This window comes from Anopheles arabiensis, chromosome 3 (assembly GCF_016920715.1).
Source record: "Anopheles arabiensis isolate DONGOLA chromosome 3, AaraD3, whole genome shotgun sequence".
Taxonomy (NCBI): domain Eukaryota; kingdom Metazoa; phylum Arthropoda; class Insecta; order Diptera; family Culicidae; genus Anopheles; species Anopheles arabiensis.
Window position 1 is genome coordinate 18927930 of NC_053518.1, and position 15752 is coordinate 18943681.

The 15752-nt window shown below is 44.2% G+C and overlaps 2 protein-coding genes and 1 long non-coding RNA gene across 9 annotated transcripts in view; 1 reads left to right on the forward strand and 2 right to left on the reverse strand.

Moving 5' to 3' along the window:
* Nucleotides 1-41: 41 nt before the first annotated feature.
* Nucleotides 42-15338, forward strand: LOC120903125. Its single transcript, XR_005739539.1, has 4 exons — nt 42-156; nt 260-1180; nt 1248-1403; nt 14709-15338. It is a non-coding gene; the product is annotated as an uncharacterized LOC120903125 (long non-coding RNA).
* On the reverse strand, nt 60-2900 carry LOC120903117 (SET and MYND domain-containing protein 4-like). Its single transcript, XM_040312340.1, has 6 exons — nt 2472-2900; nt 1430-2192; nt 1221-1373; nt 992-1165; nt 567-906; nt 60-487 (listed from the first exon to the last, which is right to left on the reverse strand). Exons 1-6 carry the CDS (start codon nt 2866-2868, stop codon nt 272-274), a joined length of 2043 nt encoding a protein of 680 aa, XP_040168274.1. The 5' UTR covers nt 2869-2900; the 3' UTR covers nt 60-271.
* LOC120903122 (aquaporin AQPAn.G) overlaps nt 8686-15752 on the reverse strand; it is a 40781-nt gene continuing 33714 nt past the window's right edge. For 6 of the 7 annotated variants that reach the window (XM_040312347.1, XM_040312351.1, XM_040312350.1 and 3 more), the window contains 4 exons: nt 11191-11400; nt 11011-11091; nt 10831-10896; nt 8686-10330 (listed from right to left, as the gene is read on the reverse strand). In XM_040312347.1, the coding sequence (XP_040168281.1) occupies nt 10280-10330; nt 10831-10896; nt 11011-11091; nt 11191-11400 (408 nt within the window). In that variant the 3' untranslated portion in view covers nt 8686-10279. Of the gene's footprint in view, nt 10331-10820; nt 10897-11010; nt 11092-11190; nt 11401-15752 lie in introns of all 7 variants that reach the window. The other variant, XM_040312353.1, reaches the window with a different exon arrangement.

Genomic DNA, 15752 nt, shown 5'->3' on the forward strand with positions numbered 1-15752 from the left:
CCGTGATGGTGGATTGTTGTTTGTTTACAAAAAGCGAAACCCCCGAAAACGCGCATGCGTTCTTAGCAATGGAGCTGACCGGTTTTTTTTATTTACGCAACGACGAAAAAAACGGACGGAAGACGGAAGTGATCGGAGGTTTCAATCACGAAGCAGGTATTACGGTAACCCATGACAACGCGCCTTTGGATTCAATGTAAACAACCACATTAAAGTGCGTATTGTTTTTTGATACGCTTTTTTTCGGGTTCTTTTTTAGCCGTTACTCGTTTTACTTTTCGCTGGCCGGGTACGACACGTAACAGCTGCCCATATCCAGACAGCAGCGGCGCATGCCCTGCTGGCACATGTGATAGTCGCGGTACGGTGGTACCAGCACCTCGTCCATGATCAGCATAATCGCCGCATACTTCGCCAGTGCCTGCTCGTACATGCCGACCTGATAGAGATGGTTCGCCTCGTTGAAGCGGCCGATCATGTTTGCTTCCTGTTGGTGATGAAACATACAGCAAAAAAGACGTTACATTTTAAACCCTTTGCTGGCAAGCCCGCTGGATGTAACTCACCCGCAGCATTCGGATGCACTCGCCAACATCCACAATGTGTCCGCAGGCACCACACCGCACACCCTGGCTGCTGGAGTGCAGATCGTACAGTACCGGGCGATGGCAAGCGTCCGGCCCCGTACACCGAAACCGTATCACCGCATGATTCATGTTCGCACAGGTCGGCCAGTCGGCGGCGCAGGCCTCGCAGCCACACTCGAACTTGTAATTGGTGGCCAACGATTGGCGACGCTCCGAGCGGGCCATTCGCGTGTAAAGTGGTCCATAGTTTTCCGCGATGAGCGCACCGGCAGCGATGTTCTTAATCGTCCGTACGTGCACCGTCGTGCCGGTGAAGTACCTGCGAAAGGGAGACGCGTAAACGGATTTCAATTTTCGCACCGACAACGGTGAAAGGAAAAGGAGCTTCGGGGCTGCACTATTACCGTACAATGCCGGGATCGCAGGAGTGATTGAAGAGGGCCAGCAGCGGATAGAGAGCTGCCCCGACGGCGACCGATAGGGCCGGCTCGTTCGCATGCTTGCGCTGCACCTCGGACACGTCGTGCGCATTGTAGTTGACCACCTGCAGGTTGTGCAGCAGCAGATAACCTAGAAAGCTGAAGGAGAGGATGGTGAGTGTGGAGGTGACTTAAAGCTAGAGTTTTGTAATACTTATTTTCCTCCCCCGCTGCACTGTAGTTTGCCATCCGGAGGACGGTGTTGAGCATGGTTGCCATCAGTGTCCACACGAGATTGTCCTCGGGTGTACGCTTGTCCGAGTGTGTGACCAGGTTGAAGATCTTCCTGTAGTCATCATCTGGAAGTCTGCAACAGAGTGCTTCATTAGTACAATGGGTATGTGTTTCCATTATCCCCCTTACTTATCAGTCATGCTTGCGCTCAATTCTGGCAACTCGTGACGGATCTCCTCAAAGTAAGCACACGGCTTCTGGGTGATAATGCGCAGTGCCAGCAGACTCACAATCGTTGCACCGGAGGCCCACAGCGTACCCAAAAAGCCACACTCGTACCGATGGTAGCTCTCGCAGCCATTCCTCTCACAACGCTCCGAGCAGAACACGACGTCGACACAGTGCGGACAGCAGTACAGCACCTCGATCCGTTCGAAACAATCGCTACAGTGCGTCCCGCTGTACTCCTGCAACAGTGCAGCGGCGTGTGGTTTTTCCCGCAGTATCAGTTGATTCGGCCGCAGCGCTGCTTTGGCTTTGGCGAAACGACCTTCCGTCTCGCTGCTATCGTACAGTACAGCTCCATCGAGGTGTGGTTGAAACGATCTCGTTCCCTTGGGCGGTTCCAGGTACTTCTGGACGTTCTTGTACTGGTAGTAAACCGTGTCGGTGAGCTTTTTCAGGTCGTCCAGCTTTTGGGCCAGCTGCTCGGGCGGTAGGCCGGTGGGGTATTGCTGCAGATAGTGGATCGTTTTGTCGTAACATTCGACGGCGGATTTGAAATCTTTTTTCGTTTGAAAGATACGAGCTTTGCGCTCCCAGAGCGTAGCCAGCTGGTCTGGCGGGTAGCCGTAGCCGATGGCACGATCGATATCCGCCAGCGATTGGTCGAGTTTGGTGAGTTGCAGTAGCACCTGGGACCGGCTGTCCAGCAGGAGCGCTTTCTCGAGTGCTGGAATGTGAATGTAGATGGTTGGATTTATTGATAGTCGGAGAACAAATAGACATTAATTTGACCGCTCGGGCGTCCTTAGATCAATCGATTTATGATTTTATATGAGTTTCACAAAGTCATAAAATAATTCAAAGGTGTCACCATCAACTAACCACTTTGATGGCCATATACTAGTTTTTATACCACCAAGCACACACTACTTTACGATGCCATAAACACATAAATTCAAATATCCACCATGTGTTACCAGTAAGCCCCGAACCGTCTTTTACTCACCATTTTCTTCCGGCAAAAGCAAATAAGCTCGATTGTAGCACTTTAGCGCGACCGCCCACTCCCCATCACCCAGCGCCCGATCACCTTCGCACTTGTGTTTGAGCGCTTTTTCCAAACATTTCCCCTTCGCCGGCGATGACTGCTCGAGGGGTAATTCATTCACGACGCGCCACTTTAGCTCGTTCACGTACGCAAACCGCTCCCGATCCGTCGTCAGTGCCGCAAACTGGTCCACCTCCTGTGCCGTCAGCGTGCGGCGAAACTTCTTAGCGTACTGGTGAAAGTATCCCGTCTCGCTGCTAACCTCCATGTCGTCGTGCGGGCACAGGATTCGCTTTATAATAACCACCTGCCGGGAATGACGATCAACGGAAGAATGAATGAAATTGTTGTGCATTTGGGCGAGCGATGGTAAAATTTCTTTGTTTTAATAATAGTAACAAGCGTAACACACCCGTGCGCGCTCCGTGTAACGTCTTATCCCTTGCGCAACGGATGACAAAACGCATCCGAGTGCGCAGCAGCGTTAGCGCGGCAGTGCGCATGATCGTACGCAATGTTTGTGTTCACTATTAGGGGATTGGTGCGGGTGCGGGACATGATGCACGATCGTGAAGGATCGCATACGGTTGCGCGTGCATTCATTCATGCGATAAACAAAACCATGCTAAGTTTGTAACCAAATGAACTGTTCTAGCGGGGGACGGGACTTGCTTATCGGTTGGAAGGGAAATAAATGGACATTTTTCTTTCGTATTTTTATACGTTATGTAATAACGGATTTATTAATCATGCTGCTTGACGTTCTTTTTACATCTGTTCACATCGATCAGTATCAGCGATTCGTAGTCCCCCAGTCAATCCCCGAAAGAGAACAATCCTGATCGCCTTGTCAGGCCGATTAAGTTTTAATGCATTTTTATTTCCAATCGTATTGCCACTCAGTTCTCACCCAATTAAGCACCGACACATAACTGGAAATGATCGGCAAACGAACAAACAACAACAAAAAAACCCACCCCGCCTTATCCCAGAATGGGGAGGATGTTTACACCAATAATACACCCATTTCCACCGGTCGCGATTAATGCCCCTCACTCCGCTCCGTTCACTTTCCGGCGGGAGGAGTAACATGATGATATGGCTTTAAGGCCGTCAACAGTTGCCGTCATGTTTCGGTTGGGTCTCTCTCTCGAACGTTCTCGCTGCCAAACTTTCTACATGTTCGCCTCCCGTTACGCCGTGTAAAGTTGTTCATTTTACGCGCCGTTAATGGTTGCGGGCGTGTATGTGTGTGTGTGCACTGTGTGGATTGTAAATTTTTGGCACACATTTCATTTCGATATTTAAATTCATTTTCGCCCAGATGCTGCTGCTGCTGCAAGTGGAGGAGGCTTTTGGGGGTTTTTGGGGGGTTGTGCGTGGGATGCAGTGATATTCCTTAGCCTAGAAACAGTTTGCACCGAACCATATTTTGACGGACCCCCGATTCCGTATCTGGATCGTGCTCTTGCGTCATTTTGTAGATTTTGTGTCTTTCGTGTAAATCGGCACGCGAGTTTGTAGGTTCTCACGATCGTGTGCTCGTTTTGGGAATGAGGGAATTCCCCGTGATGAATGTTGGCGGTATTTCGGAGCGATTGTTGCCAATTTTAGCGAGATTTGGTAGGATTTACTAAAATCCTTGTGTTTTGAATTGCGCATCTGATAATTTATTGTACCTGATCCGACATATTATTGTACATAAAATAGTGCTCTATGGAAGGCATTGCTATATAGCCATTGGGTTTGTAAGTAAGTAGTGGTGTACCGGTAGACGTGCCGGCTCCTTCAAATTATTACGTTATTCGACTGCCATCTAGAGCGTCGTCCTTTACCAACGACTTTTGAGTATCTATTCTGGAAATAAAAACCATTCTGGAAGGTCTGTTCAAAGTAAGTGAAAATGTGTTTAGTATTGCTGTGATATCCTTGGGGAACTTGTATGATTAGAGGAATACGGTCGTACAGCAACAACTGACCCAAAGAACATTTCTTTGATTTGGCTTACTGCTTGAATTTTGAGGAATTTGTAAATTATAATTCCAATCAGTAAGCATAATTAGAATCAGTTAGTATAATTCCAATAAGTAAGCTAGCTAGCATTGTTTTTAATTGATCTGTTTTGGTTAATTCTACTTCACATCATCTATCTATATAGATCACACCAGCTATTTAAGCTTTTGTAGATTTTTAATTTAGATTGTTGGATGATTCTAACAAAAACACCTCATAACAAACCCTTGTTATAATCTATAATATTCTGCTAAGGTAATAAAGAATTAAATATTTGATTCAGAAGTCAATGTAACAATGGTGTCCCTGGGCAAGAGCAATTGCATATGCTCTCGTTTTATCGGTTATTATATTTTATTTGTGACTATTATTACTTCATGCTGTTGATTGCGACACAGAAGGTGGTTCTAAAAATAATCAAAATCCGTTATATGCTGTGATAGGTTTATATGCACAGCACCATGAAATGACAGGAAAAGTTTTGAATGTTTTGCAAATGCTTCGAAGGACCAATTTGTTTTAAAATTGGTGTACATTTCTCACAAAAAAAGAAAAAAAAATGCAATTTTATTGCAATGTTGGTAAACCCCATTTTTATAACTATTTAGCGAATTAACCTTCGGCCGGTCTCGTGGCACAGTTATCTACTCGCACGAATTAACAGCATACTCGCCTTGGGTTCAAGCCTCAAAAGAACATTCTGCAGTTAAATTTGAAACTTTCAGGACTAATGTAACACAAAAACAATAGTGTAAAATACATTTCCTAATGCTTTACTCAGTAGATTTGCATTATTCATTCTTGTTTGAATTCAGCAACTAAATCGTTAGACAAAAGCGTTTTTACTCAGCCAAAAATATGCAATCTCCCAGACAAAAGATATGACCTTAACGGGTGGATGTAGTTTAAGCCATAGACAGTAATGTTTAATCCAAAACCGTCTGAAAATCTGAAACCAGCATTGCTCTTCAGTTCCTTCAAAATTGGAAAGGAATATTCGAAGGAATTTACTTCACACAAATATAATTGAAATTTAAACGCCTGGATAAACCATGAATTGTGTATCATCATCGCGGATTACATCCGTCTGTCAGACCTTAAGCCGATATAATCAGAAATGCTACTGCATACTATAAGTCTACATAATTGAATCCTTACAAATATCAATATAAATGTACAGATCTTCATAAATTTGGTATGTTTTATACTGATGCCGTGCCATGTTAGCAATATCTCAGAGTTCTAGGGATTACTTCAAGGATATATACATAAATTGTATACATTTTTTGTCATCAAAATCATCATCAAACTTTATCTCAAAGTGCTTATTGTGTTTTACCATTCAAATGGGTACCTCACAATCGAATCGAAAGCAAAACAATGGCCAGTGCTGAGTCACACCGAGTTGCAACCGACATTCACCCACTGGTGAAGAGATGCTCTAACCTTGCCGGAGGATGCGCCGTCCGTGCGCGTCATGTGCACCTACGATCGATTTTATGCCGCGCGCGACATTAACTTGACGTTGTCAACGGACAGACGAAAAAAAACAAAAACAAATAATGGTAGAAGATCGAAGAATGGATATAAAACAATCACAAAACGCATTCACGCATGGTCACGGTCGATCGGTTCGCTATCCTCGAGCTTCCCAAAAAATAAACGAACCGAAGCTGGAGCTCGATCCATCAATTTTATCTGATTCCGTTAATCGCGTTTATCATACACACAGACCCACCACCTACTTCACACACATGATTAAGCCATGATGAGGGAAAGGAAGATGTCCGATCGTGGGCGAATGTTGATGTGTTTCGGGTTGATGAAGGCAGGGTTTCTGTCGATCGATTGCTGCAATGATCACGCAAAGCAACCGACCCCAATATGGGGATGGGTAATATTGATGAGAACATTGATCGGTTTCGCAGGGGCTGCCATGGAGCCGGCAGCTGCAGCAGCACTTGGCAGATAATTACACTTGAAATTTGCCAAGAAGATCCTTTTAGTGCCAGGTGCCAGGTGTGTATGTGCCATTGAGCGGCTTCAAGACGGCATTGAGACGACACTTTGGCCAAGTGCCATTATTCTCATCGGTGGTTGTTTTCGTACCCCCTTCTCCTTTTCTTTCTATTTTGATTTGTTTGTTTTTCATTGGTCAACGGTCAGGTGCGGTTTGGTGTAGGTGGTGGTGGTTTCTTTTCATGACACACTGTCAATAATTGTGAATATTTTGCGCTTGTGTGTGCTATTATCTCGATCGTGAGCGATCGAGCTCAGTTTTGCAAAGCAAAGAAAGGGGGAATAAACGTTTACAACAAAAGCAGAGATATTCATCCCATCTCCAACCGTGAAGTGTTGTGGCATGGAAGCTGCGTTCCCCGAGAAGAATGGCAAGCGTCTACTGGAATTAATGAGAAGTGCTAGTTTTGCGTAATCGTTGCGCTTGTCCATTCATGTTTCATGTTGTGGTTGTCTTTCAAAGCAAACGTTCCTGACCCGGCCTTAATATGCATCATTATATGGGTGGTGAGCGGGATGCGTTGTTGGGTCTTTGGGTTGGGAAGTTATGTACAAGCCCTCCATAATAATGTACGCGGAGGGCTAGAGCAACATTCAATAATATTTGCTATTTCCATCGACATGTTTATAATGTCAGGTTGTAATGAATCTTGAGCCGCAAAAGGTAGAAAGTATGTCGTCGCGTTCGTTCAGCATAGATTGGCATGTCATGTTTGTGAATTATTGTTTGTCTAGTTTGATGCTGGTTTATGTGGGAAGATCCAACAATATGGATATGCTAAGAGAGAAAGGAGGAATGTTGTATACCTCAGGGCTGTTGTACATTTGACGAAACAATGGTACTTAAGTGAATTCACTATGGTTGTGAATATTTCATAATATGCGTTCATTCGTTTTTCGTTGTTATGGATGAATTTTTATGAATTCAGGGCGCATTTTATTAACATTAGAATACAGTTTTTGAACACATTGCTAAAGTGCCCGGCTAAAATGCTAAAGTGTATCACGACTGGTTGTAAAAGTTCTGTAAATGTTCGATGTTAAATTGTATTGCATTATCTTCAACAGTTTCTGTAGATAATAGTAGAGTAGTCCAAGTTTTCCATGTAGATAACATTTCATGTCTTAATGCAAAAACGAAAATTTGTGTGCTCTCCATTCTTTAGTTATTTATAAAGGCTCATCCATACATTACGAAACATTTACACGGGGCGGTAAGATAACTTTCAACGTTAATATTCGTTACACAGGATTATAAAGAAGGTTATTATTTTATGTAACAAGAAGCCCCCAAATCACCATATTGGTATAAGTGATGGCAGATTCGGGATTCGGAAGATCCCAGGATTCATTCACTAGAAAGATTCGATCGTATCGGATCTCGTTTGAAAGATTTGAATCGGAACAGATGTAGAAATTCGTTTGCGATTGGGTTTGGGATTCGAATGTGATTTGTTTGAGATTGAGTATGGGATCGGGTTTGCGATTGAGATTGGAATCGATTGTGATTGTATTGCGATTAATTTAGGATTGGGATTTGATTGCGACTCAATTGCGATCGAATTGGTATTAGATTATTTTTTTGATTTTTTTGAGAATCCCATCGAGAAACGATCCAACGAATCCGCAACTACCTCCCCCCACCCCGCCCCGCTTTTTAAATGAAACTATGAATCGGATTCTTAGATTAAAATCCCAAGTATTAAGACTCTAAAATTCGAATCCCTTTTAGGATTCGTATTTTTCAACCCTAGTTGGTATTATGTACTATCGAATTTCATTTAAAAAATAACAATGCTTTTTTAATTGCGTTACGTAATGTATGAACAGCCCCTTGACAGAAATTTAAACAATTTCCGTTTATTATTATACAATAATTGTAAATTGATCGAAAAGAAGTTTCGATTTCATTTTTGTGTCTGTAAACATTAGCTGATTACTATAAATGATAAAGGGGAAAAATATAAAAAAATGCCTAACGTTGACTTACCATAACCGTTGAAAATTGAAATCAACTTACAGTTCATTTAAAAAAATGTTTTCTTTCGTCATAAACAGCAATATTTCTTTCATCACTATTCAAAATTTTCTGTTGGTTTAAATGCAAACCCAAGCGTAAAAAAATAAACACCAAGGCTCGTAACTGTATAACATTACACTTTATTTGTTTAAAGATCTCTTATTCGTCTTCGCGCTGGCGCAACAATAATGTTTTGGTAAATTCCGATGTATATGATACATAAATAGAACTTACGGAGTAGTAAATCGGATCGGTCCCTAATCGATAGATGGATGTCCGCGGACATGATACGGTGCATTCGCATTAGTTTCATCGCTTTTACGCGAATCGTGTGCTGTGCGCGTTTTTGTTCGAATTTCTGTGTGTATGTGTGTGTGTATGTGTGTGTCATATTTTCTGTTACTGTGCCACCGCACAAGCAGCAGCTGTCCCTTGTTTGGTGTTTGAATTTACTGCCAACTGCGGATGCATTTGCGTGCATCGCAATCGGAAAACAAAACGAAAAGTAAACCTTCATGCTATCATGTCCTGTCGGCGGCGGGCGGGCCTAGACGATGCAAAGCAGCAGCAGTCCTCCCGCCCGTTTGCGCACTCCATCGCGTCTGCCCTAACCAGTTTTTTTTTCCTAATTATAGTTGTGTGAAGTTTCGTTTAAATAATACATAATATGCGATAAGAATCTTACAGAGAAAACGCATTCGTGTGCCTGGTGTAGGTGTGTGTGCGTATTTTACCGCCTACTGCAAGGTTCAAACCAACAGGCATTGAAAGGAAAACAACAACAATAAAGTAGAAACAACAAAGAGGCGGGAGAAAAGTGGAGAGAAGGAATCATAACCCTGACCAAACAGGTGGCTCTAAACGCCGAACCGCTAAATCTTCACCGCCTACACGTACTCTGTGTGACTGTGTGTGTCTTTCTGTGCAACTGTGACAAAATATGAAGCAACTGGTGAATAATCTGGTGAATAATCTGGTGTTTCATGTGTGGGTTGGCTCGCACGAAAGTGAAAAACAAAACTGTTGAAAAATATTGGTGTCTTTAAGTACATATGTAACCCTTTCCTTGAAGTTGTTCTGATGTTATTTCCGTAGGCGCAACACAAACCTATTAGTGATGTGTGAATGTGTTAGTATTAGATTACTAGCAAACACTACAATCTACTCTTGACCCTTTCTTTTTATATGTTAGTACTAATATCAGTGAAATTAGTTGAATGTTCTCTCTGTCGATGGTGGTATTAATTGCAGTTACTAAGATACTAAGGCATCCATGCAGGTTAGCACAATAATGAAGAATCTAAACACGAGTTAGGATGAATTTAGATCGTCTCGAAACGTTTTGTTTCCCACGGAGCGTTTTTCCTTCACGAGAAGCCACTAGCCCTTGACAGGTTAGCACACGCGCTGGCATGATGTGGAGTAGTGTGTGTGTGGAGTGTTTTAGTAGCAGCAGCCCCCTGTATGTCCTCTTTAGATGCGCACGGGCGTGTACGGTTGAACGGTTGAAGTTTTCCCAGGCCTGTTTGTTTTTTCTGTGAGTGTTGCTTTTAATGTGATGATGAAGATGATGATGTATGCCCCATCTCAAGATCCTTTCCGTATGTACGTGTGTGTGTGTGTTTGTGTCGGTGAACACGCACACAGGACGCAGGGCGTCGGGGTTAGTCGTAGTAGGAGCTATCAAGGTTGGGCTAGCGGATTACGCTCCGGGCTAAATGTACTGAACGTCGTTAGTCACTTGGCCTACTTTGTTAGTGTTCATCTGGACGATCGGGAGCGAAGAAGAGGAAAAATGGAAAAGAAGAGTAGAAAACACATTTAAATTTTCCGTTGGAATTTAAACATTCTTCTCCTGTTGATAATGGAGGATTAAGGTGAGCATGGGTATGGATTGGGTTAGGTTAGTACGAGCTACAACGAACTGGATTAGATGGATTTTGTATGAGATTCACTTCATTTTTTCCACAGATAGTAAACCAACTCCATTGGGTTCATGGGATTGAATGAATTTTAAAACGAAAAAAGATATTGCGAGTGCTTTGAGGATTCTCCAATTGCTTCCTGTTTTGTGTGTGCGACACGACGACTACTTGCTTCTTGGACTTTTTTTATATAAATATGTCTGCTGCTGGCCAGTGAAATGATTTTACATAATTTTGGCGGAGATTGTGTTTTGGCGGATATGTTTCACGTGTATGTGTGTGTTTAAAGAGTTGTTTCTTAAAAATCGTATGAATTTGATTCTTCGTCACCTTTTCTTACTTTGAAGAACAGACGATAGACGGCACCGGCAACAATGCCACCGACAATCGGACCAACCCAATATACCTGTGGGGAAGAAATAGCGCACAATATAGATTAGAATAATGTGATTAACGCACAAAAAAGCATAACATCAACGAATTAAGAGTGATGTACCCCGAGCAGGAGCCATTTACTTACCCACAGATCGGTGTAATTACCCATCACAACGGCCGGTCCGAACGAGCGGGCCGGGTTCATGCTGGCGCCAGTGTACTTGATCTATTATGATAAAGAAAATAAGCATAAAAAATGGTTTATAAAGCAAATCTCTCTCGTGTCTCCCAACTGTGCACTACCCCGTTTCACCCCGTTACTTACCGCAGCCAAATGGCCGGCCGTGATCGAGAGTCCGATAGCGAGCGGAGCCGAACCCTTGACGTCCGTGCGCCGATTATCGCACACGCCATGGACGACGAACACCAGCATGAAGGTGATGAGCGCTTCGATCAGGACACCCTGCCCGGTGGACAGTCCCGGGGCGATGCCGGTCACGCCGAGCCCGCCGACCACTTCCGACGGTGTGGCGGCCTGTGTTTTGAAAAAAAAAACGGGAAAAAGAGGGTAAAAATGGATCACCTAATTTAAACTGACCTTCGGACACGGCACGGAAACCCGAGCGACCGTCGACCTTGGCAAGAGGAGCGAATGGGCGGAGAAAACACGTTTACATAATTCATCATATGGTAGAATTTCATTCTGTGCTGTTGCTGGTCCAGACCGCGCGTGTCGTGTGTGTGTGTGTTGTAGGTATCATTATCTCACAATTAATTTAAACCTGATTTGGTACACCGCCCGGGCGTGATAAATTGCGTCCTTGCACGATGGCGAGTGGTACCGGGAAGGTGTAAAGTTGACGGATGCATTTCGATTGAGTTGTTATGATTTATTCGATTGTGTTTATGCTACATCTGGGTGCTCATATTTAAGGTTTTGCTCAGACAGGCAAGCAAAGGAGAAGATAAAAGAGAACACAACTGAACAGATACAAATGGTCACATATCCAGTTTTTTAACTAAATTATTTACTTTCCATTATATTATTTTAGCTGCGGAATGTAACTCCTGCAAGCAAGTAAAGTAACTATTTCCTTTATGCAGTGTGTCATGTCGATAATTATCTATAATTTATAAAAACCTGACTCGTTCTCAAAGACTTAACTGGACATTCTCTATTTACTTGTTCTGTATTACACTATTGTATTATCAACTATTTAGTGTGGATTATGTTGTTATGTTGAATGACACAAATAACTGTACCAAATTTTCGGTCCAATAACGTTCTAATAAGACTTACTCCAATCTAATAAGAAACTTTATCAAAGGTACTCTTAAAAGCGCTTTATTCAATTGCTACTACCAAATACGAATAAATGAATAAAAAAAACATTCAATTAACTCTCGTTCGTATGCCGAAATTGTTTATCAAATGTTCAGCCCCTCACACTATATGCGTCGTACTTTATGCGCTCTTCAAAGCTCCATCCAACCCGGTTGATACGTATTTTAATTGCTACCATACTCGGGGGGGCTGCTGCTCCTTAAAGATCGTTCACGATCTGCCGCACAGCCGAGGTGCGACGCCGATGAGTTTGGCTCGTTTCGAATTAAGGCTAAGCAAATTAGCTCTACCGAAACCAACATACCGATCGTGCGTGAGTGTGTGTGCCTGTGTGTGATGCGGGCATCTGGTTAGAACATAAATTGCAGGCAGCGAACGCCCGAACGCCACAACACCATTTAAAGCGGCAACGTTTTAATCGCGCCACTTGCCATTACGGGCAGCTGGTGGCGGCAGCCCGGGCTACTATTTAGCACGTTCACACGTGTGGTCGATGGTAAAAGAAGTAGAGGAAAACCATTACCACCCCTGCCCGTACCACCGAAGGTTGCTGCCAATTAACGAGGGGTAATAATTCGAAGGCAGGAATCGTTCGATGACGATATCGAAAATTCAATTACCAAAGAATCGGTACAGAACGAATGGAGAGATATGTTGATGGTGTTTGTGTTTAGAAGCTGGTGTCTTACGGGCCAGAGATATACGCAGAACAGAAGCTCTGCTACGTTCCACGTAGCGGGCACGTAATTAAAATTGATTAGAGAGCATCCTAATGTCACGCGGAGGCTGTCAAGTGGCGTCTTAAGCAGCCAAAACATGAATTTGAACGGTGGAGCGTCCGTAAGCTACCAGTGCAGCGGTGAACAACAACATAAAATCAAGATCTGGTATCTTTTGAAAGAGCCATTTGCTCGACTCGAATGAGAGGCTGCTGCGAAGTGTAGGACGAAGCTGTGGCTGTCCAAAAATACAATGTTTCGCGCGGGTGCAAATCGATCCAACACCAAAAAAACACATTCACACGTAAAACACACGTCATCATCAACACTCCAACTCCCACTGGTATGCTTGAGCAGAGGAGGAAGAGAACACAAAAGGTTAATGCATGGAGGGTGCTCTTTATAATCTATTAACTTAACTTCTTCACCTCTGAGTACAGGGTTGCAATGCTTTTCGTTGTTGCTAAGAGTGTTTATGCGTGTGTGAATATGTTGGGTAAATCAAAATTGGATTGATCTGTGCCCAGAAGGGAGCTGCTGTACTCCGTATCTTAAGCGACTCGAGCGACCGAGCGACTTTTCGGTCGAACCGGTTCAGCAGGTCGGTCGCATTCGGTCAAGGTTTAGGGCAAGGGGAGAACCCACTAATGAATAGGTTCCGTTCCTTTCGGTCCGGTCGGTACATATGTACCGACCAATAACCATTCCCCTTCATATCTCCATTGCTGCTCCTCCTTCAGCTCGAGCTAACGTGTCGTTTTTTCCCACACACATACGCACACACGCACAACAACACGATTATGTCTTCCGAAAATTGGATTAGGGATCTGCACCGGACCAACAGGCGGACTATTATTAGGCGCCTGATGGATGGGTGAATTTATCGGTTCACGCGGCGCGTTAAAACCGCTTGCGCACAAACGCAGCAAACACGTTCGGCAATGCAAGCACGCGCCACGAGACGACAGAATGTCTGCGTGCGCTTGCGTTACGAACATGAAACATGGGGAAGTTGGTTGCTAGACGCACAGAAAACACGTGGTGGTTGTGGTTTTGCTGATTGATGGGCTCAAAGCGAAGATTGTCATTTGATGGCTGGCAGACGCTGGCCGCAAGGTTGGTGGGCTGTACTAAAAAGGTGCAAGGAAACGAACGTTCCAAAATGTAACAACAAAAAAAAAGAAGTTTTACGCACAAATGACCCGAGGGGAAGTAAGCCATTTGCGTCGATTAATGTTTGATGCTCGTTGCGTATTAAGTTTAAATAGTAAAACATTATAGCATCGCCTCCGATTAATACAGAGATAAATCAATGCCGGATAACCACAAATGTGGTGCCTTTCAGCGGACTAACCTTGATCTTGATTTATCAGATGACATTTTGATGAATTATGAAATAACTATTAATTGCCGCACCATGATTGAAATACATCATTGACATGCGGTAATTGTGTAAAGAAAGGTTACAACAAAGAGCAATGTCGATTGACCTCAGCCCATACATACCCATAATGGGAGGCGGTTTCGGGAAAGGAAAGGTTGAACGTGTCAAAAGTTTATTTGATCCATTTTTATGCAAAACCGCACCGCTCAGCGCCGACCAATTTCCTTCGGAAAGGCGATCGTTAATGAGGTCGCGCCCGCCAGAGCTGGGCAGTTTCCTGCTCCCATTAAACCATCCGGGCTTGGGTTGATGTCTGTGATTTCAGTGACACATGATTGATAAAAAAACTACATGCACAACATGCTTTATCACTTCTCTCTCGTTGCCATTTGCAGAAAAAAAACGGGGAGAAAACAGCACAAAAGCACATGCAGCAGCAACACTGTCTCACCTTTGGCGGGACACCCCGTCTCCATCCCGGCAATCGATGTGCGCGCGTACCTTGGCATTTCGAGACAATTGTCTGCCTCAGTTCGGTCACCGGAATCGGGCTCACCCTGAAGAATGGAGCGGGCCCCGTATGCACACACACAAAGTGTACCGTAGAGCCGTGTACACTCCAGTAAACATACGCGTCTGATGCACATTGACAGTGGCACCAGGCGCACCACACCAACCCCTTCTATCTGTCTAAAGGGTCGCCCTGATCGATCGATCGTGCAATGGCTGCGTGTGCACTTACTCACTCACTGACACCGGTCCTGACAGCGAGCAAATCAGCGAGCAAAACAACACCACACGACTGCGTAAACAAGTGAGTGCGCGCTGGAAACAAAAGACTCAAGCGACGAACCCCCTGCACGGGCACGATGATGATGCACCAGAACAACGACGCAGTGCACGGTGTTGATGCAAAACAGAGTCCCCGCGTATGTATAATACATACACAGCTGTGTTCTAAAATTTAGTGACACATAATACTGTGCCCCCGTGCGAAGGTGTAGGCGCACAGGCAAAAAGGGGAGTTAGACAGACAGAGATGCGTTGTCGCGTCTATTGTTATTCGGATGCAGCGATGCATCCGGTGGCGGTGCAGCATACGGGAACCGGTTCGATGGGTAATTTAGGTTATGTTGTCACACACGCTTGGCACGCGCATTGTTGTGTGCACTTCTTTTTAACCGTTTATTTTTGAAATCCCATTCCCTTTCCAAACAGTGCTGAACCTGTTCGGGAGGGGTTTGTGTGACAGCTGAAAAGAAGGTTTCATCTTTGACATCTGCATTGTGCAGAACGTATCGGAACAGTGCAGTGTGATCGCGTTGAGTTTGGTGTACTATATTGGGGGAGGAGGGGTCTAGTGCTTTGTTGCTCATCTATTAGTGTCTAATGGAGCTGGTCGTTGGTTGGCACCAAACGTTCTAAAGCACCTCGACGCG